Below are 26,844 nucleotides of genomic sequence, written 5' to 3'. Positions count from 1 at the left end.
TGATATCTTCAGCTGTCTCATAAACAAGAATAAACACCATATAGACCATATTGAGATTAGAGGTCACTTAGGTAGAAATACACACTTATTTTGCTCAGCAGAGTATTGTCAAGTAATGACACCTTTTGATTTATATAAATGGCAGAACAGTAATCTATTAATAATTGTGGATGGCTTTCTTAATGTGTTATAAGCCATTTGCTCTGCAAACCTAAAAACAGATACAGTATGTAATTAAAACATGGCAAAAGTCTGCAGTTGTAATTTTTTGATTTGTTAATAAATGGATTTCAATGAGGCTTGGGGAAGTCACAACCTTGGAAACCAAATGTTGATTTACAGAACACAAACAAAAGAGTTACAAAAGTACAAATGGTGCATTCATCAGTTATTAAAGCAGCCTTTCATTAAAAAAATGAATAGAGTGGATTGCATACTATAACTGCATTTAAATTAGAAAGTGAACACAATCTTGTACACTGAAGGAAACATTATTTTTAAGGTATCTATAAATAGATATATCTATAAATATCTATAAAATAACTGTTTGTCAGATTTAATGTTAGAATTTTAAAGATTGTAATACTGAAATTTAAGACATAAATGCTGGTGTTTGTACTTGATCTTTATGCGTCAACACAATTTTACTATGAGTATCTCAGCTATTTGCCTGAATTGAGTCTATTATCAAACAACAAAAAGGGAATTTCTCTGTGTGCTAAAAAAAAAAAAAGTACTAATAAGATCCTCTCAGATGTGCTAGGATTCCAACTCTCACAGCACCACAGATAACCTTTCATGTTTACCAGCTTCAAACACCATGGAGGCTTTAAGTCGTTGTTTCTTTCAGTGCTGGTTTCCCAGGCAACAAGAATATGATAATGTTGCCTTTGACATGACAGAAGGAATCATCTCGCTAACAAACAGAGACAACAGGCACAGGGAGAGCTGGGGGAGAGGCAAGGGAGGGGGCTGAATTAATGGACTCATTTTCACACAGAGGGAAAAGCAGCAGCTACTCTCCCTCCTCCATCCGTCCTCCATCTTCCTCTATTGCCTCCCATGCATTCCTGCTGGCAGGCACACTCATTCCTCCCCAAGGGAACAGCCAACCTCCATTGGAAAGCTAAATAACAGGCAGGGGAAAGTGGGAACTGGAGGGGACAGATTTCTGATGATGACTGCCCTTCAAGGCTGAGGCTCTGAACCAAGTACTCTCGCTGCTGAGTTTCACATCAACAAAACCTGAAATACACAAGCTGTGTGCACGCCATGTGTTTTCCATCAGCGTGAAAGGGCTAATCAGCCAGCCATGTGGAATCACAGAGGGCCTGGCGTGATTCATGTGATCATCTTTCCATTACTCTATAAATGAAACTGTGAAGTCCTGAAGCCCATTTCACAGAAACGTGTTCTGTGGTCATAAAAGGTTTGTGGCAGTGAAGCATATAAACGAAATTCTCAGCAGAAAACATGATACTAAATAATGTAATTACCAATACCATGAAAAGCAACGTTGCCCACGGTCTCCTAGCTTGACAAATAATAGGTTAAAAATGTAAACTGTTTGAGGATTTTACACTCCACAGAACCTCCTGAACGATCGAAGAGCTGGAGTCTGACTCTCGCTTCTGCATTTTATACGTGTCACAGCTGGACTAGACTATAATGTCTCACTATTGGATAGATTTTCATTTTGTGCAGACATTTATAGTCCCCAGAGGATGAATCCTGGTGACTGGTGACCGACGGATTGTGTTTTCTTTGTCACAACAAAATTTACTTTCCTAAGTAAAATTGTAGTCAACAGTCTCCTTTATTCCTATCATATCTAATCCTCAATCATGGTGGATCTGGATTTCTCTTTTGTTCTGTGCCAAACTGCATCCCCAGTACCCCTCACCCCCCATGAAAAAACAGATCTGCCCCTTAATCTTCATCTCTCCCCACTGACATTAAAGGGGATATATTCTGGACCAAGAACCATCACCCCACCAAGTTTTATGGATTTTTTTTGTCTCATCCAACCAATCAACCACCTAACGAACGTAAGTGAAAACATCATCTCCTTCGCTGGGGTAACAATTACTAAATGTTTGCTAGAGGCATTCATGGTCCCCCGAGGCCCAACCTCCAGCGTCTGACTTGTGAGATCCTCTGAATTTCGGAATGAGAATTCTTTGTATTTGATGGAACCTGACTAACTACTGACGTTCTCATAGCTGCTTTCTTGGAAATTGGCAAATTATAGTATGCTTGAGTGATGCATTAAAATGGTCACTACACTAGCACTAGCAAAATAAAAACACTAGCAAATACACACCAGTGCGCATGTTACCATTTAGCTCAAAGTAGAGCATTACGGGAGATGCTAACTTAGTCCAAAGTATCCTAAATTAACAGTGTGTTGTTTTTATCTGAATGTTGGTATTCAGAGGGAAAATGTAGTTGTTGTGGTACTCAGTCTACTGCCTACAAACAATCCTATAAATGCAAAGACAAGATTTTATTCCTGTAATGGTGAGACTGTCTGTCTGCGATTATTTCCAAATTATTTCTACTAACTTCTCACTGCTGAGCTTGTTATAACTGAAGTGAGTCAGTGAATGAAGAGGTGATTTTAGACACAGCCATAATCTTGTTATGGATAATCAGATGGACAGGAAGAGGATTGTTATGTTGGTTTTGTTGTCTTTGATTGCCTGACTGTAGCTGTGCAAACCTCACAGCTCAGCTCATCTAGCAAGCCTAATGGTCACGTCATGCTGACAACAACATGCATTAAGCTCAACAGAAATCATTTTTCATGACCATAAGATCGACCAGGAGCCTAGAAATAATCAGTTAAACAATGACGTCAATAAACAGACAAATCTGGCTCCATGTCGATTCCCAGACCAAACATGTGACCTGAGCATTGCATGAAAAGGAAGAAGAGAAAAGGGGATCCAAGTAACTGTTGAAAATGTTTATTTGTCTTCTGGCACATGATTCCTGCCCCTCCTTTACTAAAAATTAGATAAAGAATGTAAAACGGATATTGTTCATTCTTCTCTGAATTTAATAAAAATAGAAAAATATTCTTGTTAGTGTGACAATTCTTTCTGCTAATTTAGTTTTCTTGTCTCTACAATGTCAATAATTTTCTGAAATATCTTCTGGTACAGCATGAGGAGAGGCTCTTACTTGTTGTCTGTCATCGAGCAATATGCTGTTAGTTAATCCTGACTAATCATGTTATGTATATTTTTCAGTGCCAGCTTCCCAGAAAACAGAAACCTGGAGGGACTGTTTTACATATTCAAAAGTCTTAAGCTTGACAAATGACTATGTTCAGAGATTTACCCCTCATGACAGGAGAGGCCTTGAGGACTGACTATCATCTGAACCCTCTTTTGTGTGGCATCATGCATGTTTAAGAACCTCAACGAAGTTGTAAAGAAGCCCTGTTGGGGGTTTCCTGTGGACAGTCATAAGATATTAACATGAACACTCTCTTTCAGCTGTCATCTCTATTACTGTACTTCACTCAGAGCTCCAATGTTTGTTCCTCTCTTTAAAAAAAAAAAAAAAACATTCTTCATTGGTGATGAAGAATGTCATCTTATTCTGCAATGTCAAAAAGTCATGGATTAAATTGATCACTTGTGGGTGGCTCTTCACAAATGACGACTAGTGAAAGCCATTTGTGATGGGAAATCAATTTTGAATTGACTTTATGCATCTGCTCTCCTTTAAAAGAACAATTTTATTGTTAAAACAGTAACAGTTGTGTAGTTTTAGTTTGGTTCTCTTTACTCTGCAGATACACCCTGCAGATATTTAAGCTATACACATTTAATCTTAAATCATATATTGGTAAAGAATACAGCTGTTACTAACTTTCACTTGCCTCTCAGCAGTAAACAGGTCAGAGATGTGTGAAAACAGAGAACATATACAACTGTCCATAATCTCTCTGAATCTCGCCCTACATTTTCCTCGCTTGCCCTGAGGGGCTAAAGTTCATGAGCTTCCCCTCCTCAGATGGGGCCCACTTCTTACCTTTGAACTCACCAGAGAAGGCAGGCTGAGACACTGGAAATAGTATATGAAAAACTGGTGAGATTCATTCTTTTGTACTTAAAAACTCCAGAAATAGTCAATTTATCTGTCAATACATAAGCAGAACATCAGTATAGCGTGATCAGGAAATATAGAAAATACATGTACCTGCTTTCCTGAACAGAGTTAAATGAAACGTTTGATGCTGCTTTCATTTCATTGATGACTAAATATGATACCTCCAGTTATTTTATTGTGTGTAGCTGGAGAAAAGTCTGGGCAACATTCATTCCTCTATTTTTGTCTAAATAAAAAACATGGTAGGGTGGGGAAATGGTGCAGACGGTCTGGAGCATCTTCCTCACTGTTAGTGCAGAGAATGAGATCAGCCACCATGTAAAGGTCCATTTATTCTCCATAAACATCTATCTGTCAAAGATATACATACTGCTACAAGTCCTGTCAATATCAATAGAGCCGCAGGACGGCAGTGAGGCGTCAGACGCTTCAACAAATAAAATATTATGTCTACTGTAGGACACTGTGATTCAACATGTGCATTATTTCTAAACAGAATTTTGTTTTTTTTTAATGTATTAAAAAAACTTCTTTTTTTTAATACATGAAGAATATATTTCCACTAACTATACCTTTATCTAACATACTGTTCCACCCTGTGATTTCTGCTAGTTTGCAGAAACCTGTGAGGTGTTATGTGCATAAATTACTCAGATGTTGTGGTGATACTTATGTAACATGTAACAATTTTATGCATGAAATTCTGCTGTCAAATTGTCTTCAATGAGTCACAGCACTGACAATGTGCTTTTCTTATTATTTCCTTTGTACATCCACACAGGCTCGACAGGCAGTGTTCTGCGTCACATCATGAGATGGATGAGCCACAAGCATTTCCCAGGTCGTATTGTTCCCCTGCCTGCCGCCACCTCTTCTAAAGTGCTCCAAAGAACAATTTCTCTTGTAGGCCTGTGGGGAAGGGGGGATGGGAGCCTGTGCCTTCAGTCCAATCAGTCTCCCAGCAAGCACACAAAGGTCCTGCTGCTTCTACAACTGGAAACTTGGCTTAATGGTGAGGAGGGCATTCTGCTGGAGAGGAGTCAATTAGATTTGATATCAATCAGGAAATGTAGCTGGCCATCTTTTCAGTTACGTTGATGAATAACACAGTAAGAACATTACTGTTTATGTCTACTTTAATTTGAAACCAAGGCCAGCTGGATGGAAGTTTCGCAACAGGGATATTAGCTGGAGTATTTACTGGTGCCCATAATTAGACAACATTCCTTCATGTACTCGAAGCTATCCATCTCCCCAGTTTACCAGCATCTTTAACAGCAGGACTGTTGGATGGTTTTTAAAGCTGCTGAACATAGAAACCCCACTGATACCAAGTGGCTAAGATTGAAAGTAAAAAATTTCAATTTTTTTGGAAAGGTGTCCTATTGTTTTCTGATGGGAAGTCAAATGCACAGCTTTATTAAATGTAAGTGTATTAAATAAATGCAGCCACAAAGCTGTGTTTAGAATGAGGAGTGGTAAAAAAGGACAAACAGGTAGAGCGTGTCTGTCTGCTGGTAATTGTTTATGATAAAATCTGTACACTTTCTTTTACCTGGTATTGTGTACCTACTACCTCTTTATTGCAGAAACTTCAGGAACAAGGAAGAGTCCAAAATTCCCAGTAAAATAAAAAGACAAAAGCATCGTTTGGCGAGATTTGACCAGCCGGTGGGCAGATTTTGTTCGGCAGCCTCACAGTTTCTCCAGTTTAAACTGTGCTCCTATTTTTTGGAGGGATTACACAAAAACTCATGAATGAATTTGTATAAAATTTTCTTGAACTGTTGACCCTGGTATAACCTAGAGGAGGTTACAATTTGATGGTGATCTGGATCCAGAAATGATTTTAAAGGATTTCTTAATTTTTTCAGATACAGTGGTTTTGATCATTTTAGCTTATAAAACACGTCTAAAAAAGATCAGGATAAACCTCCTCCATCAACCCCTCCAAATAGAACGCTTTTATCGGAGAATGTCTTGCTTAGATTTTAGAGTTGTAATCATCAACTCAAACTTATCAAATGACAATCATAAAAAATCTATTATGTTTTCCGAAATTTGAAGGATATCCTTTTCAAATCAGATTGATCAGCAGTTTTCATCTTTGGCAGCTTACTGAGAATCAGCATAGCTGTTTCAAAGATAATGATAAATATACAGAACATTTAAAAGTATTTGACCTACTGTATATCTATTCCACATGGTACCATCATGTCTTTTGACCATGAAAAACCAACAGCTTAATGCTTAATTGTTCAGTGTTACAGCACAGGGCTCTTGTTGACGTGAACTTGGATGTCTGTTCTCATCCGGGAAAATGCTCATGATCTGAAAGACAGAATAAAAGGCCACCCACAGGGCAAGTAGCTGTCAGTGTTGATTCACTGGGGGTTGAATTTAGAGCTTTCTTAAGCAGCCTCTCTATGCGGAAACTTTACAAAAGAGACCTCTTACATTCTCTGGGTGGGAGATTACTGGAAAGACTGGTGCAATTATGCGTTCTCCTGCTGAATGGAGTGGAGCAGAGAGTTGTAGCTAATCTGCAACTCAAACAAGAGTAAATCTAAGCTAATCAACAGCGAATTACAATGCAAGGCATAGGAAAAAACATAACAGCTTGGGATGGGTGTGTGCTGGTGATTCATGATATGTGCTTTTCAAACCGTGGTGAAATACACCCTCAGGCAAGAAAACAGCTTAGTCTAAGAGCTACTCAACACATGTGAAAAGAAATCAACACACAGCCCTGCAAGAACGGATAAAATGCTGAAAGCAAAATTACATTACGCTAGCAGAATATCAATCAGAGCCTGTCACAACAACACTTAAACCAGGATAACAACTGATAATGAAGGTATCAAAAACCTGCTATTTACTTGTATAAAACGACAGGAGACCTATAAGAAGTATAAATAATTTACTTTTGAAATATATTCTAGATGTTTGACTCCTCTAGAGATTAAACTCTTTCTGAAGATTTGACATGATTTATTTTAAAGGAAGTGCCGATATGGAAACCATTTCCAAAAGCAGCCTTAATCCATGGCTTTTGAGTCATACCTGACTATTGTTCATGACTAAACACCAGCCTGCCTGGCTTTTTAAAAGCACAATAGAATGATTCAACATGGTCAATAGTGAAAAAAAAAACTGGAGTAATCCTGCAGCACTCCTTATCATTATATGCTAACTTCAGTTAATGCAACACTTACAGTGTACAATCAGTGGAATTAATGGCTAAGGGGGTAAAATGCTGCTGTAACAACATAATATATGAAAAAACAATTATTTTCCACCCACAATTGGCATCGTATTGAACCACATGGCATACAAGTATTGACTCATTCTTCAAAGGCCATGTAAAATTGTAATTCTCTGGATATTCATGTGATACAACCCAGTATTTGACATGATGAATGACCAGAATTTATTCTGTGTCAGCCATCAAAGCTATCTACACTTATAAGGAGTCTCTCTGTATTTAAGACTGTATTAAAGTGGCAGAGTCCTCCAAGCCTGCTCTGGATTGAAACTGAGTTAAAAAAAAACCCCAAAAAACCTATTCTGCATTACTCTGGAAAGGTAAGGGCCAGCTCATGTACACAATATTTAAAGACATACTGTGATGGAAGGAAACATTTTGAAGACGGAACTGATTTTTGTATCAGTAAACAAGCAGCCGCAGCTATTTATGAGGTGACATCAAACTTTGATCTTACTTACACCTGCCATCCTTCAATTTTAACAGGAAAATTATGCAATGTTGGGCCGACACGGGTCAGATAACCTGTATAGTATACATGCATTAACCAAAGGCTTTTCTTAGCACAGTGCTACAGAAAGAGGTTCACATCAAATAAAAAGTACACAAGTCTGAAGGGGGTTCTCACTCCTTTGAGACAAGATTTTACAGCTATGGAGTTTTCATGGCAGCAATAATTCTCCGCTCCCACTCAGTGCTTGTGAGGTAAACAGGCATATTTGTGCAGTTTAGATGCTGTGAGGTATAGACCGAACACATGCATGTATTTGAGTGATCGAACTATTGTACTGCTGGGTGACTCCAGATAATGACGACTATAGGATTATCTGGCAAAACTGTAGCCATTTCTGGCATTTTTCATCTGAAACCCTTTCCGTCATTCCTCTGCGATAGACAGCAATTCTTTTTCTGATCCAACCTCATTAATTGAACTTTACTGCAATAGTAAATTTAGCCTATCAAAACCAGAACACACATAATGCATATGAGCTTTTAGAAATTTTGACAAATCAAATGTTAATAGTAATAACAGAAATGACACAAAAAAGCACAAAATGAAAATTAATGAACATTTTATTACTGCAAACACGCAATTACAAAGCTAATAGTAGAATTTTGCCAAATGATTGTATATCTCTGTAAATTGTAAATATCAATGATTTAAACACAGAAGTGAAACTGATGATATGTCAGCAATTACACTCCTGATAAAACATTCGGTCAAACTCTTTTAGAGGAACATAAATCTTCTTTCCCCGTGACATCGGACCCTTCTCCTCCTCCCACATCACTCTGCAGCTGATGGGATCAGCCCCTTCTTGGCACCCTGATGGTCGCGACTCTCCAGCTTCCCTGTGAGAGAAAGGGTTCGAAAGGGGGGGGGGGGAGAGGAAGGGATGAATCAAAACCCTATCAAAGGGATGGAGTGACCTTTCTGAGAGCTCAAGGCCTGCTGATTACAAGCAGCACTGGATAGACACAGGAGAGAGAGACATAGAGATGATGACGTACAAGGCCAACAAGAGACTGTTACTGCATCGCAAATAGCAATTAGACCGCTGCCTTTGTTAGCAGCAAATAAGGCACCTTTAACTCAGCTGTGCATATAAATACAGAATGATCCAATAGCTATAAAACCCCACATAGTGAAGGATGACAAAATACCGAGCTACACATAAACACACCTAAGACATCCTACAAACACACAATAACACAAAGCAGCTCACAATTACATACTTGGCAAAAAGGTCACAAATGCTGTTGAAGTATCCATAAGTAGAAGGTTTCCAGAGGAATGAGAGACACCTCACACATATGAGGTGATGCACTGTGAAGGGAGAGTAATCCATATGCACCAGGGGCAAGCAAGTTCTAGTTAATTCTGTCAAATGGTATCATGAGCCGTTTTTACATTTGAAGTCTGGACAGTGAATCAAGTCCAGACCTTGTCCAAATGCGGAGTGGTACCTGGGTGGAAGAGCATGCAGGAGGAACTCTAACTCATCTGTACGGTAACTGCAGCGTCATTAACATGATAATCGCCAACCTTTACATTACGGCTTCTTTGGATACAGACCTACTCTGTCCACGGATGGCCCCACTGGTTATTACACCAGTTGACTGGGGCAACAGCAAGTCGGCTTATTTGAGTAAGGGTTAAGAGCAGCAGTCCATGATGTACACACAGGTACGCCTATGTCTACTGGTTGTCAGCAGTTACCATCTGACATTCTCCAATTGCTCACAGTAGTGAGTTTGACACATGACTTGAGTAATGAGCTGAAAGGTAAAGTGATAAATGATATCCCTCGGTTAAAAAAGGAAACTATGGCACTATAGGATGTCACCATAATTCAGAGTAAATAGCACAATGGAAACAAATCAAGTGTTGGAAGCGTTTGGACAGCGTTTCTGTTGCCAGTTTGGTTTCACATCATGTTATTGCTGTTTTCAATTTATGAAATGTAAGTGATCTTTTGTCTTTTTCATAGGCTTGTCTCAGTTTTTGGTGGGACAAATAATCGACCGGCTACACAACCATTCAGTGCACATGTGTTATGCATCTGCCGCACAAAAAACATTTGGTTTTAAGCGAGCCACTTAAGAGAAATACACAATAAAAGAAAATGGCCTGTGATAATTCCCTTCATGATACAGCAATTACCCACATTCTCATAGCAGCCCTCATCTCCCTTTCATCCAATAAGACACCAAATCAACATCATCCCTTATTAAAATGTATTGAATACACATCACACTGAATTAACAGAGGCATATGGACCAACAGCAACAGCACTGGTGTGTGTTAGATGTGAGACAGGGGTGGGAATACTGCTGTTAGTCATTTACAGATATAAACTCACTAAGACGGCCTGGAAAACTAGCAACATGTGTCAGGTGTCCATGTGTGCAGGAAAAGCCAATACCAACGTCTGCCATAAGAGATTCGATGGCTGAATGAGCTCGTAGTTCATACTCTTTGCAAACATTTTGCCAGTAAGAAAGACTTGTGGCAAATGAAATAAATACCCTTGGCTACAGAAGAATAGCCAAGCCATAGAAACAGAAGCTCCTGTCACGGGGCGCCAGAGAGGATTTGAGTTGCTGCTTTCAAAGTTCTGCAAATCTACAGAACATAAAAGTACAAGCATACAATCAGAAATGAACCATATTTATAGCTGATGTGATAGGTTTGAAATTAAACTAATGTGTTTTACATGCAGACTTTCATCTTTAATTTGAGGGTATTTACATTCAAATCAAATGACTCAAAACCTATTTCAAGGACAGGTGTGGGCCATTCACTTGTTATTTTGTCATTAGTTGAGCAAGCAACAGGTCTGGAGTTGATTCCAGGCGTGACATTTGCTTTTGGAATTTGTTGCTGTCAACTCTCAATCAGAGATCCAAAGAGCTGTCACTATCACTGAAGCAAGCAATCGGTAGGCTGAAAACAAAACAAACCCATTAGAGAGATAGCAAAAACATTAGGTGTGGCCAAATCAACTCGAACATTCTTGAAAAGAAAGATCATACCGTGAGCTCAGCAAAACCAAAAGACCTGGAAGACCATGGAAAACTACTGTGGAGGATCACAGAAGAATTGTTTCCCTGGTAAAGAAAAACCCCTTGACAACAGCTGGCCAGATCAAGAACACTCTCCAGGAAGTAGGTGGGTGTGTGTGTGTGTCAAAGTCAACAATCCAGAGAAGATTTCACCAGAGTGAATACAGAGGGCTCACCACAAGTTGTAAAACCATTGGTGAGCCTCAAAAACAAGGAGGACCAAATTAGACTTTGCAAACAACAAGACTATGGAGACTGAAAGGAAACCGTTCTTGATACAAAACGTACCACCTCATCAGTGAGGCATGATGGTGGTAGCATCATGACGTGATCATGTATGGCTGCCGAAAGAATTGTTGAAGAGGTGACTGCTGATAAAAGCAGTAGGATTCATTCTGAAATGTTTGGGTTATATCATCAGCTCATACTCAGCCAAATGCTTCAGACGATGCTTCAAAGCGCAGATGGACAATGATCTGAAGCATACGGCAAAGGAAATCAAAGAGTTTCTTAAAGTAAATAAATGGCCATGCAATAGCCAAGTCTATCACCTGACCTGAATCTGATTGAGTATATATTACATTTTCTGAAGACAAAACTGAAGGGGGAATGCCTCAAGAACAAGCAGGAACTGAGGACAGTTGCAGCAGAAGCCTGTCAGAGCATCCCAAGGGATGAAACCCAACATCTGGTGATGTCTATGCATTCCAGAACCAGGCTGTAATTTACTGCAAAGAACTTGCAACCATGTACAGACGCTCCTCAAATTCGGTTTTAGTTATGTTCCGAACGTCCGAAAGTAATGTGAAAATGAACGTATGTTGTTACTGTACATTCCAGTAATGTGTGACCGTTCATACTGTATATATATCCATAAATTCTATTAACGTATATTATCAAACACCGCTTCTTTTGACTACTGCTATCACTTGTAAACTTACGCTTTTGATATTTGCTTAGGGTTACAAATATGCAAACCATGTATACTTAAACTCAGAGATGACAGATATGATGTCTTAACACAAGGGTAACACGCGATGAACTGGGAAGAGGCAAGGCACATTCAGTCTGTCGTTTGCGCCATGTAAACAATGGATGCAGTGTCAAACGTAAGATCGTTTGAACATCTCATACTACAGAGAGCACTCTAAACTCAAAGATTCACTCACAATTTTTTGTTTTTTACAAAATTATTTTACAGTCAGTGCAAACGTAAAATCAAAAAAACGTAAAACAAATTAACGTAAGTAGAGGAGCGTCTGTATTAAAAAGTTAAAGTTTGATTCATGGTTGTTAAGTTTAATTGGTTTGTCTCATGACTTTTAGCCCCTTTAGAACGTGGGAGGCACATAACGAAACTGAACTGATTTGGCGTAAATACCCTCAAATTAAAGGTAAAAGTCTGCAATTAAAGCAGATTCTCTTCATTTCATTTCAAATTCTTTGTGGTGATGTATAGAGTCAAACCTGACCGTACATACTATATTAGCTAACTATCACAGGGTAGTATGATTCCTAAGTACCGGGACGCCCCACAGTCCTCGCATTTATTTCATTTTCTAAAATGATTTCACACACTGACTCTCCAGAATCACTTCAAATGATTGCATACTGGAAGTAAATAATAATCTTCATTAAAAGCATTAAGGGAAGGTTAAAATGGGATAAAACCAGCAAGATGTTCTCTTAATGCTCAGTTGAAAAATAAATATTAATGGCGTACACAGTATATTGTTTGAGACCTAGCAGTGATCTCTGAGGGACACCTCTATCAACCAGCTTGATTTGAAACTAATTACAAATATTTACAGTATTTGTACACAATATGTTGCATCAGGTTCAAGCAGAATAGTGAAAACCAAAGGGAGGAGCAGTTTCACATAAGCAACACAGAACGTAAGTGCTTCTTAGTGAACTGCCTTTGTATGCAAAGAATGTTAATATCTGTGCACCGTTCTTCGACTGCCAAGAATGTGCCAGTCAAGGATTATTTTTGGAATTTGCACCTAAACCAGTTATCTGGCTCCAGCAGCCACCTGTATGAACCCATGAATGATCAAAACACCTTTTCACAGTCACAACAAAGTAGTCTCCATCGTGATTACTCTGGTTTAAATGTGTTGTTGATTAATTCATGTGAACCTCAGATGAGGTTTACAAAGACGCACACAGCTGAGAATGTCAAAGCAGGATTTCATCCAGCTGCTATTTATATGTCAGAGTAATGTGATCTGTTGGTATGGGATTTAAATAGCATGCCACATCAAACAAATATCCTCATGTTATTTTGTGGATTTGAAAGCTTTGTCTCACTTTAAAGTCATGATTTCATTGAGTATCAGATGTGCAGTAAAGGGAGGCTTCCGATTGGTTAGGGTTACACATATGAGCAACTTCCACACATACGGTAGTTGTTTGTGTTGAAATAACGTCAAAAATTTTATGTGGTTGACATAAACATGGCAAAAATACTGTAGACATTAACTTATGCTAGGTCAACTGATGTTTTTTTACTCTTAATATTCATATGTAGTATTCAATAAAAAAACTAAACTGATGACATTAGAGTGACTCCCATTGAAAAAGCATTATGATAACATGTGAAATGACATTATGACATTGGTGTTATTTATACATCATTTGGCAAGACTAGGCTGACTATTAATGCATGCAGCAATGCTGTGCAAATAAAACTACTGCTGTCACTGACTTCTTAATCAAGTCTGACACTTACTTATATCAAACATGTTTCAAATTCCTCCATTCTCACTAATTTTGGTCTGCAGCTTTGTCCTCCTCCGTGTAGAACAACCTCTGCTGGATTTTGATAACTAGTCTTGACCCCATCTTAAACTGCAAGGCAAATAACAAGTGTGTCGTGCCAAACACAAGACTCCTGCCTGTCAAAGCACCACATTAGTGGGCTGTTTTCCCCTTGGCTGAAGCAGGGGGAAAAATAATACAAGTGTGACAGGCAGGGGTGGCGTCTGTCGTTTGTGCTTTCTTTTCATGTTGTCACGTTACGGCTGAACTCTGTGAGCAGTAGCAGCATAAACAAAATGTTCAGGAGAAGTGCTGTTTGCTCAACATTTTCAAGCCTGTCTGAATTGTTGTCAGTGTCTGTCTGTTCTCCCAGAGGCAAGTATCGCTTAGGTGTGGAAATACCTCTGGGATTTTTTGTTGAATGCTGCCAAATGTTTATTCAAGATTACTTTAATGATAGATCTACCAGAGCAGGAGTATATCATTCTTGTTTCCTTGTGGGTGAGAGTGACAGCTGGAGTTAATACTGTCGAAATTTGGCTCTGGCAGTTTTCCTTGTCATGACACAGTGACATTTATGTGAAGCATATGTGGAAAAAAAGTAATTACTCTACATAAGCCAAAGCAAGAACTCATGGAATGAGCATTTAGCAGTTGTACTGTGTTAGTTGTCATCTGGCCAATGTCAAAATGGTTCGCCCCACATGCATGTTAGATTAATAAAAGATTCTTTCACTTCAATCAGTTAAGAATGCTGAAAGCTGAATACGCAGAAAGAGCGTGCATTGTCTTTGTTTCTACAAATACATTTTGCCCGGTGGATGAAACACATTGACAGGACAGACTGGATTTCTTGTCAAGGTGAACTACTCCTGTTATTGAGCGCACCTGAATATAAGACACACCCACTTAATAAAAAAACTAAGTACATTTTATATTTATATATATATATATATATACACAGGCCGAACCTGTCTATAAGCCGAAGGTGTGAAGGTGTTGTAACATGAGATATTTACACAGATTTTCCTTATTTTTAGAACAATGACTGTAACAACAATGACTGCTGGCGCCTCATATGTCTCACCATCAGTTCATTGATGCCAAGCTGTTTCTGATGGAAACAGCCTTTAACTTAAAAGTTGCATCACATGGCTGTTTTTGCGTATTTTCCATCATGCAAAACACAATCAAAGTATGGTAGTGGCTTTCTCGCCACATTATCTCTTCCACCCGTCTGTCTTGTTCTTGTACTTCCTGCTAGAGCGCCCCCTGGAAGTTGTTCGCCTGTAAAAATCTATAGATTAGACGCATCGTTGTTTAAGCTGCAGGTTTCAAAGCATTTGAAAAAGTAATGACTTTTGTGCTGAAATTTATGGTACTGATCTATGGCACTGATCATTTTTGTGGTAAAAATGAAAAGAAGTAAGGAGGATTTAGATCACAATAAGGCAAATTATCACAATGAAAAACAAAAAAACCCAGAAATCTAAATGTATTTGTCTCTACGATCACAAGCAACTAAATAACTAACATTGGCATTGGTACCATGGCATATTCTCAGCAATCACGTTTCCTCAGAAAAGTCTCAAAACTTAAGACGGATGTATGAACCAATGTTTTGCCTACCTAGGAGAAGCACAAGTAGCTGCAAGTATAAAAAGAAAAACCCCATAAAGATGTGAAACAGTTGGCAATTTACATTACGAGCAGTCATCAGGCAACTTCATCATATATTTAAAGTAGTCACTGCAAGTTCAATATTTACTCTGCTTTTGTCTTCAGCTCCTGAGGGAAATACTCACCCTCCTCAGCCATTAAATGCTCCAATGTGTTCACTGCATACTCACCCAACTGCCATTAAATGCTTTGCATGTGACTTACAGTCGTATATTGCAGTCTTTTCACTGAAAACAGCCAACTTCACTGCCAGATATTATAGTGAGCCCATTACGTATTATAAATACAAGTTTCCTTTAGTTGATATTTAGTCATTGAACAAACACAGATGAAGTCTGACTTTAGAAAAGTGTAGTCTGCTTCCAGTTTCTGTTTGTGTAGCCATGAGATTATTTCATGCTCAAGGGATCGAATGCAAACAGGACTCTGTTCATATCTTTTATTTCATCTGTATTTGTGCACATTTTCTGGAAGCTTACAGACAAAGATGAAATGTGTGAAAAGCATCAAACAGGGCAGTACTAGATACAGTTGAGGGCAGAATTAAGTGAAAAAAATATCACAACATGGCATGGAATAGCCTCATAGTCCGCCGCTGAGTGCACGATTGTCTCCACTTCACAATTTCCTCTCAACTTCAACATTTTTGTTGTTGTCTAAACTGTCGCCTCTTTATTGATGTCAGCGTTAAAGACACATAGATATGAATGTTAACCGATATACTATTTGAAATGATTTGAAAGTATAAATCACACATAAATGGACATACCGCAGCTCTCACCATAAAACCCAAGCTACTTAATATCTCTTACTTAAGCAGGGAGCTTAAGAAAAGGTAATTTCTGCCACTTAAATGAAAATAGAACCTTCAGTACAATAATGAGGTTTATACAAAATGCCACAAACAACCAAGGACAACAGTAACAACTTGAAGAACAACGAGTGACCTTGTTGTCACAGCTGTCACATGGAGGTTGTCTGGTGGTATGAACAAGTGAGAATCATTATATTCACCAGGAAAGTCAATCCAGTAGTGTTACATATTCCATGGCTGAAGGCGACTTTTGTTAATGGCTCAGGAGCTGCTGAGCTGTCGCATTTCAGAATAGCTGTTATGGAGCTGAGAGAACTAGAGGGGATGCAACTGGAAGTGGGGGAGGGTGAGTGGGGTGGGGGGGTGAGTGAAGGAGCGGGTGCAAAAAAAAAAGGAGACAGCAAAAAATGAGACAGAAGGGATGAGGAGAGCAACAGAGAGAGGAAGGGAAGGGAGGGCTGCTGTGAGAAAGGATACACATTGGACAGTGAGAGAGGCAGAGAGACAGAGAATTAGAAAGGCTGGCCCATCGATTGGCTGAGATAATTTCCCATTGATTGCTGCACTGTTTGGAGATTGCTGGAGAAAGGTTTATTGCTCACACGCTGCAGCTTGGGAGGAGGCCATAAAATAAGCACAGCCTTTCTGCAGAGGGCCAGCGCTCCATCAAGATGGTAAAACACACTCCTGAACTCACTCTGAGGCACGCAGATGCTCAAACATACACTACCCTTAGATACTCTCCTACATATTCATAAGTGTGACTGCATGCATAATATTCCCATTACACATGATAGGAGAATACAGCTCATCGTTGATGTGAAGTGTACAAGCATAATCCCTTGAAAATCCAGGGGCAGTAGTGCAAAGAGTATTTATTAAACTGAAATAGAGGTCCACTGACATCCTCGCTGACATCAATAAAATGCAGACCCATGTATTGCCACGCAGTAATAATCACAATAATAATTGGCTGGTTGCTATTCCTCCCTCTGTGAGAGGAGAAATATCACTAAAAATAAAAGGGCAGGATTTTGTTTCTTTTTATTACACACTGGTCCCAAAGCACCTGGATAATAAACCCTAGAACAAATCTGCACATAACATACTTATATGTCAACATGCAAAAGGTCTCTGTGATTAGAACCTTCTAAAAATGAATAGGTTAAAATTTATATCCATTTGTGTCCATATTAAATGCATCAAACATTGTCATAGCTGTAATTTCATCCAAACTAAGAGGTCACTTGGCAAGTGAATTTCTGGGGAAACACCAGATGGTAAGAAGTGGAAGACTGAATCGAACTTCATCTGTAACCATTTACAGTTGAGTGATGTCAGATAGGTTTTTATTGGGAATAATAGACGTAATAACTGTGTCTGTGCCTAACAAACCCACCACCAAGGCAGCCGTGATCCAACAGTACATCACAATGCCATCCAGGTTACATCTTCAGTTACTGTTTGAATGACAGAACCCCAGAGGCAGAATGATGTACCGCACATTTAAAATGTTGCTACACTTTCTGATGACACACTTTGACACAGACAATTTCATGCCAGCAAATGATGACACAAAAAAGAAATGTAAAATTGGAGCACCATCAGCACTGATTGAATTTAGCACCTTTAACAGTATCTGTTACATGAATTCACACTACGCTCCCACAATAAGCAGTTCAGAGTCTAACGAAAGTACACTGCATGAATGGTAAAAAAAAAATAAAAGTACAGAGTGATAAAAGCTTCAGACTTAATGCAGGCATGAATTTAAGCATGGTGCAAAGGCAGAGGTATTTGAGTAGCACATCAGCATGAGCCTGCTTTGGTACATATGCTCATGGGGTCTCTGGGGTCTGGCACATCAAGCTGGTGATAATTTATGGATCAATTAGAACCAATGTGTTTGTTCATGCCTCCGTACAACAGACGTCTTGAAAAACTGGTAACCACTGTATGGACTTCATTTCAAAGAAGGGCAAGTCTACAGCTATGCTGGCAACTAACTGAGGACATAAAGTGTTTTGTGCTGATAATAACAAATTATAAATTATAATGTTTAGGTTTATATGTTGGCCTTATTAATTTGTCTTATATGTTGGCCTTATTATTTGTTATTATGGTAGCACTTGCTAATTCGCGGTAAATACAACATAGAGATGATTCGTGATTGGTTGTGCTGCTGCAAAATTGCCTTAGGATCTATCCTCTGGGCACCATGAATGTCTGAACTAAAGTTCATAGCAATCCATCCAATGGTTCAACTGACATTTGAGTTCAACCAAGCAACAAAACATGAAAAGGTCACGTAGCTCGCTACTACAGTTGAATACTGTAGCTTTTAGGAGAGTTACTAAAAAGAGATAAATGACATATTTCTCAGGGACTATTTTCAGCCGAGGATGTATATTAGATGCACTTGTAAGTATTTATGACACATTTCTGTCGTTGGGACTGACTTTGGATAAATGGCAGCACTCTTGTTAAAGGTAATGAATACAGTGTGTGGCGCATTGATGTTCTTTTTTTATGGTTTTGGGCAACAATGGCACAGAGGAATAATCTGTATTAGGCTCTGGCTGCACAGGTTTCACTTGTTAGGAAAACCGATTTAATGTTCATTTTGGCCTTTTCACAATCTGTTGTTTGCACTAAAAAAAAATATTGCCAGTCTTATCCTCTATCACCTAAAATAACTCATTGGTTAACAACGCTTGCAGCAGTCAATTGGCCCCAAATGCTTCTGGGAAATCACATGTTAGCATTTGTATTTCCCCATATTTCAGCAAGTACAACTGGTCCCATGGTTATGAAGATGAAGTGAGAGGACTCCCAGTTCATGATAAATTGAATAGGTTCTTCGAAAGGGCTTCATTCTGACTTCAGCTCAGCAACACTGCCCTTCTATCTCATCTTCCTTATCTGGCCTCAGCTCAGAACACCTCCAGCTGAAGTCATTTTTCACGTGAAACCAAGCCGACAGCCTTGAGCACTGCGGGAAAAAGGATGTGTACAAAACCCTCAGTAACCAAGGGAGAGCAGCGAGAGAGGAGGGGGAAGCTGCCTGAATTCCCATCTTGCTGTTAGTCACACTTAATTTACATTCCCTTCTTGTGCTGCCTAGATGGTGAATTTACAAGTGGATAGAGAAAGTGCTGTTTAAGACTTGTGTTGGCATGCTGTTTGCAAAGGGTTAGGGAGAAGCATGAACCATGCTTCCCACGGCAGAGAAAACAGTCTCTCCATCTCTTGCTCCAAAACTCCCTGCCTGAAGCTGTTTTCACAGACACTGAGGGGATGTAATGGCTGAGGGATTTCTCCAACCAACAGTGCGCTGTTGAACCGGTTCAGTCACGCACATGGCAGTTCATTACAACTTGCTAGAGAACTGGTGTGTGACAAGCTGTGGACAGCGAATTCAGTGCTGCTGGTGGGTGAATGTGGAACAGTGAGGACATGGCGATAATTGGTTTATACCAGCGCTCCCTGTGTATTGTTCAAACCAGAAGAGAAATTGTTTATTATACAAGACTTGTCTTTTCAGTTTTGTATTTAAATGTTTTTAGGACAATTTTAGTTGGGTAGTTTCAGTATTTATATGGTCTCAAATTATCATGACAATTAAAATCCATTTTTAATTTTCTTCCCTCCTTACAACCTTACTCACTGGGTGCTGGAATGTGATCTGCCTACATTACTCCAGGAATATCATTTGATTCAACACATTTACCCCCCTCAAAAAAATTAACAGTTGTGATATTGACAATACTTAAATACCTATATTTAGAATTTCATTTATAATAAAGCTGTATACAGTTCTGTATAACCATTAAAACAATGCCGGCAAGTGGTCAACGATGCATTTTTTTAATAACTGCGAATGGATGATTGATGGTTAGTTTAAATATATCAGTCAAAACAATGTCTTCATATGGAACTCATAGTTCACATAAACTTAATCAACACTTAACATGCCCTTATGTCCACTCAAAACTGCACTATAAAGAGAGATGTAAAATTAAATGTTTGCTTGTGAGTGTAGAGAGAGCTACAAATCTTAGTCATCTCCAGGCAAACAGCATCATTAGCATATCAAACATGCTGCAGAAGTTAAACGCACAATTATTAAAGAGTAATGGCAGCAGCCTGGAGCTGTTAACACTGCACATAACCTAAAGGCTGGACTTTGAGACATCTTTCATGTCTGGAAACGTAAGTTTCACATTTCTTTTCAGAGATAAATTCTTTGTTACAGTGAAAAGCTGGTTGTCATTGCAAGGGGATTTGTTGGTACAATACTTCTATCACCAGGAAATTGAAAATACTTTTTTTTTTTTCGTTTACAGGCATAACAAATGTTGGTGGATTTCCTGTTGTGTGTTGAGCACCAGCTGCACAATTCTGATTCAAGAAGGTGGATGTGATGAGAGAATCTGCCAGCGTATCTCTCTCAGCTTTTGTTTGAAATGTAATTGTCTGTGAACATGAAAAGTTGCAAAACCAGTAATGTGAGGAATTTGGAGAAAGTAAAAAATCTGGCTGAAATGATGCCTGTCTTCTTTTATTTTCTAGTGTAGAAAGTAAGCTTGACTTTAGGTTGTCAGCTTTGCATAGTTAGAAAGTTGTGTGATAAAAACCATCTCCAACCTACACACAACACTTTGTGTTCAAACATTTTAACAACCAAGGAAACTGAGCCGGTTGATCTTGAACAATTTCTATGTGAGGTACAACTTGCTCTTTGTTTGCTAACATAAATCTTAAGTTGTTCTGGTCTTCTTCTGAATCTTGATCTCAGTAAATACTTAATTGTGAAGCAATAAATGATGGTTTATATGAAAAGTGAAACACAATCCCAACTAGTGGGTAAAACATTTAGATTAAAATGTGTTCTTTATAATGAACACATGCATTTAATAACTGAGTTGCTCCATGGCAGAATGAAAAGGTTTAGATTATCTTGTAGTAAAGAACCCTGTAGGCATTAATCAATCCAATCGTGTTAGTTTGAACTTGGAGTCAGACAATGGTGTCACACACAATATGGTGCTCAAATTCATTAAGTGCTTGAGGCAATTCTGTGTGGAGAAATACACAAGTTTACATCAAAAGCAAATGTGGTTCCAAAACTTGACAGTACTCAATCACACATCCCCATTTAGATTGTTGGTGACATTTCTGTTGGATTATGACCACATGTCGAATAAAAAGCTTCCTAAAAAGAGCAATCTTTCTCGACATGAGGAGAGTTCAAAGTCTACCTGCCAAGGGACGTGTCTTACATTCCACTGCACTGAAAAGTTGTAATTTCGCATCTCCATTGACTATTGTATGGTTACCTATAATTTGTTGGCATAAACATATCTCAAAAATGTGGTATTCACGTTTCATGATACTTTCAGAAATCACAATAGAGGTGGTACTGAAAAATAGTACCAGCTAAATTTTTACCTCATGCAAATACCAGAAAGGTGAATCGAATTGGTGTCACTCACTGGAAATGGGGTTAAACCTTCCAATTTCCTACTGAATACAAATGAATGAAAGGAAATACATTTTCTTTCTCGAAATAATGTCTTATTTCTTCTTGTCTATAGAATCGTATTGATGACTCACCATTTGTGATGCTTGATATCACAGGAACTGCACTGCAGAGCAATTTGTTATTAGGAAGACCAGAACTCAGCAGTTTGATAAAACATCACAGCCATTGCTTCACATATCGTAAACGTATTGCACTTCTTCTAATCATTTACAGATATATTACAGTACACATTTCTAGGTCTGACTGTTTTAGATAACTTCAGAACAACTGAATTCAGTTGTGATGCATCGCTTCACTCTGGCTTTTTGTGAAGAAAAGAAAGCATAACGAGTTATTTCCTTAGATAGAATTTCTTGTTGGGGCTGGTAGGTTCTGATTTTTATTCACAAACCTACAGACAGTGGTCTGCAGGTGACAACATGAGTGCTGCAGTTGAAAGAAAAATCAATTTGTTGCACTGTGTGACATCTTATTGAAAGTACACACACACACACACACACACACACACACACACACACACACACACACACACACACACACACACACACACACACACACACACACATACACACACACACACACACACACTATAAGACCACTAGCAGGAACGCTGTGTTTTATGGATCTACTAAACATTTCCCCACTGAACTGTGTAGAAAATGTATTTTCCTTGTCCTAAGATTCCTAAAATTGAATTTCTAATTTGCTGACTGGATACAGTGTCAGAGTATTGTGGCTTTGAGCTCTATTAGAGTTAGACAATATTAAGGTTTTATCTGCCCAAGGTGAGGCTTTTGTGCCAACTCTTCTGTCTGAAGTGTATGCATACAGAATAAGGGGTTGTTTTGTTCTGCCTCTGAGTGTGCAGTGGAGGTTGTAACAGAGCTAAACTGGTGTCTTTATTTAGAGACTGAGCTGTTGAAGAAGCAGGACATGACAGGAGTGTGACGTTCTGTGTGTGAGACTCACTCATGTAAATTAAAAGACAGCAGTGAAGAGGAAATTATTTTTGTTGCCTTTTATTCCGTTGTAAAGCTTTCCATTACCTAAATGTACAAAAATGCCTCTGGATGCTCCTTCTGTGGCCCTTGTCACATCACTAGCAAAATTCGGACATTCAGATACTTTCGGCTTGATTAATGAAACAGACAGACATATTAACCAAGAGTTAGAAGGCCAGTTGGATCTTACAAGCTTTTAAAAGGAAACCTGAATCAAACTGACGATTTGTATTCATGCAGCGCTAAGCTGTCATTCCACTGAAGCAAATGTCTGAAGTGTCAGTTACAAAAAAACATCTTTGCTGATCTTTGCAAAGATTCTAACACTGAGACAGGACCAAGCCTGTAAATCAAACTACATGGTAAGAGTGCAGCCATGGCAACAACAAACTAAGCTAACAATGCATCTCTCTCTCTCTCTCTCTCTCTCTCTCTCTCTCTCTCTCTCTCTCTCTCTCTCTCTCTCTCTCTCTCTCTCTCTCTCTCTCTCTCTCTCTCTCTCTCTCTCTCTCTCTCTCTCTCTCTCTCTCTCTCTCTCTCTCTCTCTCTCTCTCTCTCTCTCTCTCTCCTCTGTCTCTCTGTCTCTCTGTCTCTCTGTCTCTCTCTTTCTCCAAGTGATGTAGTGATGGCTTGGAAGCTCATATTTGGGATCTCATATGCAAAGATTGACACTATCCAGACTTGGTTGGAGCCGTTTCCTTCCTGCTGTTAGCATTAGTAAATTCCTTGAACCCTGCTCTGTGCTGGTTCTTCAGGTGTTTCATCAATTTGCTATTTTCCACACATCCTCTTGATATTTTGGCAGAAGATTGCAATCAGTTTATATTTAATCATCCCCCTCTGACATGACATATTTCCATACCACTGCCATTTCCCATACTTGCCTAACTTACAGTTAATGCTACATTAGCATAGAGTGGAATAGATGAGTTGTTGAGTAATTTTGTATAAAAAGTAAAGAAGTGTGAATACACAGTAGTCCATACCGGTATCAGTATCAATGTATGACCAGTAAATATGGTTCAATCGTCTGTGGTTGAGCAAAAAATAGTTAACAAAGAAAATAAAATATTCTGTTGGATAAAAGACACAATCTTTGAAAGTGGTTTTATATCAAAATAAATATGTCTTAAAAATTGGACTCACAGAGTTTTTGGAGATAAAGTCAGAGAGGCCAAACTGAGATGGTTTGGACATGTCCAGAGGAGAGATAGTGAATATATTGGTAGAAGGATGCTGAGTTTTGAACTGCCAGACAGGAGGCCTAGAGGAAGACCAAAGAGGAGGTTTAAGGATGTAGTGAAAGAGGACATGAAGGTAGTTGGTGTGAGAGAAGAGGATGCAGAAGACTGGATTAGATGGAGGCAACTGACTCGCTGTGGTGACCCCTGAAGGGAAAAGCCAAAAGGAAAAGAAGAACCAAACAAAGCAAACATTACAGATATTATTGAAGCATTTCCATTTTATATTTCCTCTGTATCACTACACACTATCATGTATTATCCATAAATGCTCGAAGTTCATCAGACAAAACTACCTCTTAACTTTTCAGGACTCTCAAATACTTCAGGAACAAAAACAAATGGAATGGAAGGTAACTGTTTACAAGTGATTTTCTGTGTAATTCTTTAGAAACACCATCCAAATATGTTGAATGAAAAGGTTGAATTATGAATAAATTATAATTCCTTAAAATTCCTTAATTAGAATCCACTATTACAATTTTGAATTAAAAGAGAGAACATTCTTGAAAAATTCTCAATGTGTCACTCACTTAAATCAGATTATCCTTTGGAGATCCAAGTTCCACATGAACGGAGCTCACCAAAATATCATGAAATATTCAGAAATTTCATCCGCAGTTCATATGATTTTAGAGTAGAATTATGAATTGTTCTCATCAATCGGTTCAGTAAATTCAGCGATGACAATTTTTTTTAATTAAAAAGACAGTCTTGATGAAATAAAGACATTTACTTTCTGTAAAGAAGTATTTTAGATCTAAAGAACATAATTATAAATATGGAGTTAAATGTTTCTGTGAGAAAAACCATCAGTCTCCTTTTTTTCAGATGGCAAAATCAATTTAAGTCAGTTTGGATCTCACCGCTTGGAGAGAATATTCACACCAACAAAAATGAGGGCAGTCAACCAGAAGATGTTCTTTTTTCTTCAACATGAATTTGACTGAAATGTTGTTCGAGCAATGCTGTGCCACTTAAGCCCCTGTAAGTGTAGCTGTCATCTCTTTAATCAGACAGATGTTTTCAAAATTAGCAAAAGTGCTAATATGGATGTTTAGATATATAGGTTATGTTCACCCACCTGTCAAACCATGAGGGTTTGTGTACAAAGGCAGTGTCAGAGACCACTTGATTCATAGTGAACAGGCTTTCTAAATGTAACACTGACATTTTCTATTCATAAAAGGAACATAACATTTGGAATTGAGCATCAGTAGCAAATTAAAAAAAACAGCCCAGGGTATCCAGTATTTTAACATTTGCTGTTATTGCAATGAGGAACAACTGAATATTTTTGGAATTTTAACACTACTCTGAAACAATATCATGTGAATGAATCCAATTAATTAACTAGTCAATCATTACATCAATCCAGGACTGACAAAACAGTTAGCTGTAACTTGGAATTAAAATGTGGCATAATTCATCAAAAAAATGTTTAAGACCACACTCATGGTATACAAGCAAAATTTAGGCTATCCTCATGCAACTTTAATAAGGAATCCTCTGACTAGTCCTTCATCTTTAATTATGGTCAAATTTGGCAGAATGTATAATGTGCATTCGTTTCATTCCCGCTTTGAAACTACATCTCCAGTCCATTTACGATTCATACTCAAGAGACAAGAAAATCTCTTGTCATTCTACACACACTCAGGCTTTAAAAAAGCTACTTAAATCCTCAGTAGACAGAGTGTCAAAGAGACAAATATAAAATGTAGCCAGCTTTTTCTTTTTCAGCCGCAAAGGGACTCTGAAAAGGTGAATACAGAAGTGTTATTAAAAAGGGTCCTTATGAAGCAGCCTTAGCCACATTTAATTAGAATGTAAATGTACTGTGGGCTGGGGATGAATCACAGAGGATAGGCATTGGCATTTAGATTATGCTAAGACTAGATTACTGATGACACTGTGTGTTGTTGAGATAGCCTTTTAGAGAGAAGCTTGGCAACTGACTAATTGTGTTTCACTAGTAGCAATGCGGGCTGTTGCTGTTCTATCGTTGGCAATTAACACGAGGAGAGGAAGCGGTACATTGTCACATATGCACCATACAAACTATTCTTGACAATGTCTTGGCTAAAACACACACTTGAGAGTACAGCTTCACAAATGCACACACTCAGGCAATCTTGCACCTCCCACCAGGCTAAAGAAAAAAAAAGAAAAAAAAGGAGCACCTCTTTCCACTAAGCCACAGACGAAGCTGCTCTGTAGAAATCCTCTCACCTCCATACAATTTCTCTGTGGGGGCATATGCCATGAAAAGACGAGCTAAGACCAAACAGGAAACCAAAGACAGAATGGAAACACTGGAGGGAGAAGGAGGGGGGTAGCGAGCAGACAGGAACAGAGAGGTAGAGTGAGTGTAGAAAGAGGGAGACAGCAGAATGGAATAAATTGAAGCTGATCTGGTCCTCTGCATTCTGAGGAGGCTGGATTTGCATATCTGTGCAGTGGTGCAGAGGGAGAAATGTGTCTGTGCTGACAGCAAGCTGAATATCTTAAACCTGCACTGACACCCCTGCAGGCACTTTCTCTTCACGTACACTGATACTCTCACTCACGCGTGCGTCCGCGTGCGCGCGCACACACACACACACACACACACACACACACACACACACACACACACACACACACACACACACACACACACACACACACACACTAGACTTAGGGTCAGGAGATAGGAAGCTTTAAGCAATGCTTTGTTCCTAACAGTCATATGTACAGTGATGCTTGTTGTTTTGCAGTCACCTCAAGTATAAGAAACACTTCTGGAGGAAAGATCCATCAAAACAGGCCATTCTCTACACGCTATTCATATGTTAAATACATGT

General features: G+C 38.8%; 1 protein-coding gene across 1 annotated transcript in view; it reads right to left on the bottom strand.

Moving 5' to 3' along the window:
* Positions 1-8,445: 8,445 nt before the first annotated feature.
* Positions 8,446-26,844, bottom strand: part of trip4 (thyroid hormone receptor interactor 4) — an 80,719-nt gene continuing 62,320 nt past the window's right edge. The window contains exon 13 of the mRNA XM_068313396.1: positions 8,446-8,740. Within this exon, the coding sequence (XP_068169497.1) occupies positions 8,676-8,740 (65 nt within the window). The 3' untranslated portion in view covers positions 8,446-8,675. The remainder of the gene's footprint in view (positions 8,741-26,844) is intronic.

Source organism: Antennarius striatus, chromosome 1 (assembly GCF_040054535.1).
Source record: "Antennarius striatus isolate MH-2024 chromosome 1, ASM4005453v1, whole genome shotgun sequence".
NCBI lineage: Eukaryota > Metazoa > Chordata > Actinopteri > Lophiiformes > Antennariidae > Antennarius > Antennarius striatus.
Note: the sequence above shows the minus strand (reverse complement) of the source record. Positions and strands in the feature narration are given on the sequence as shown.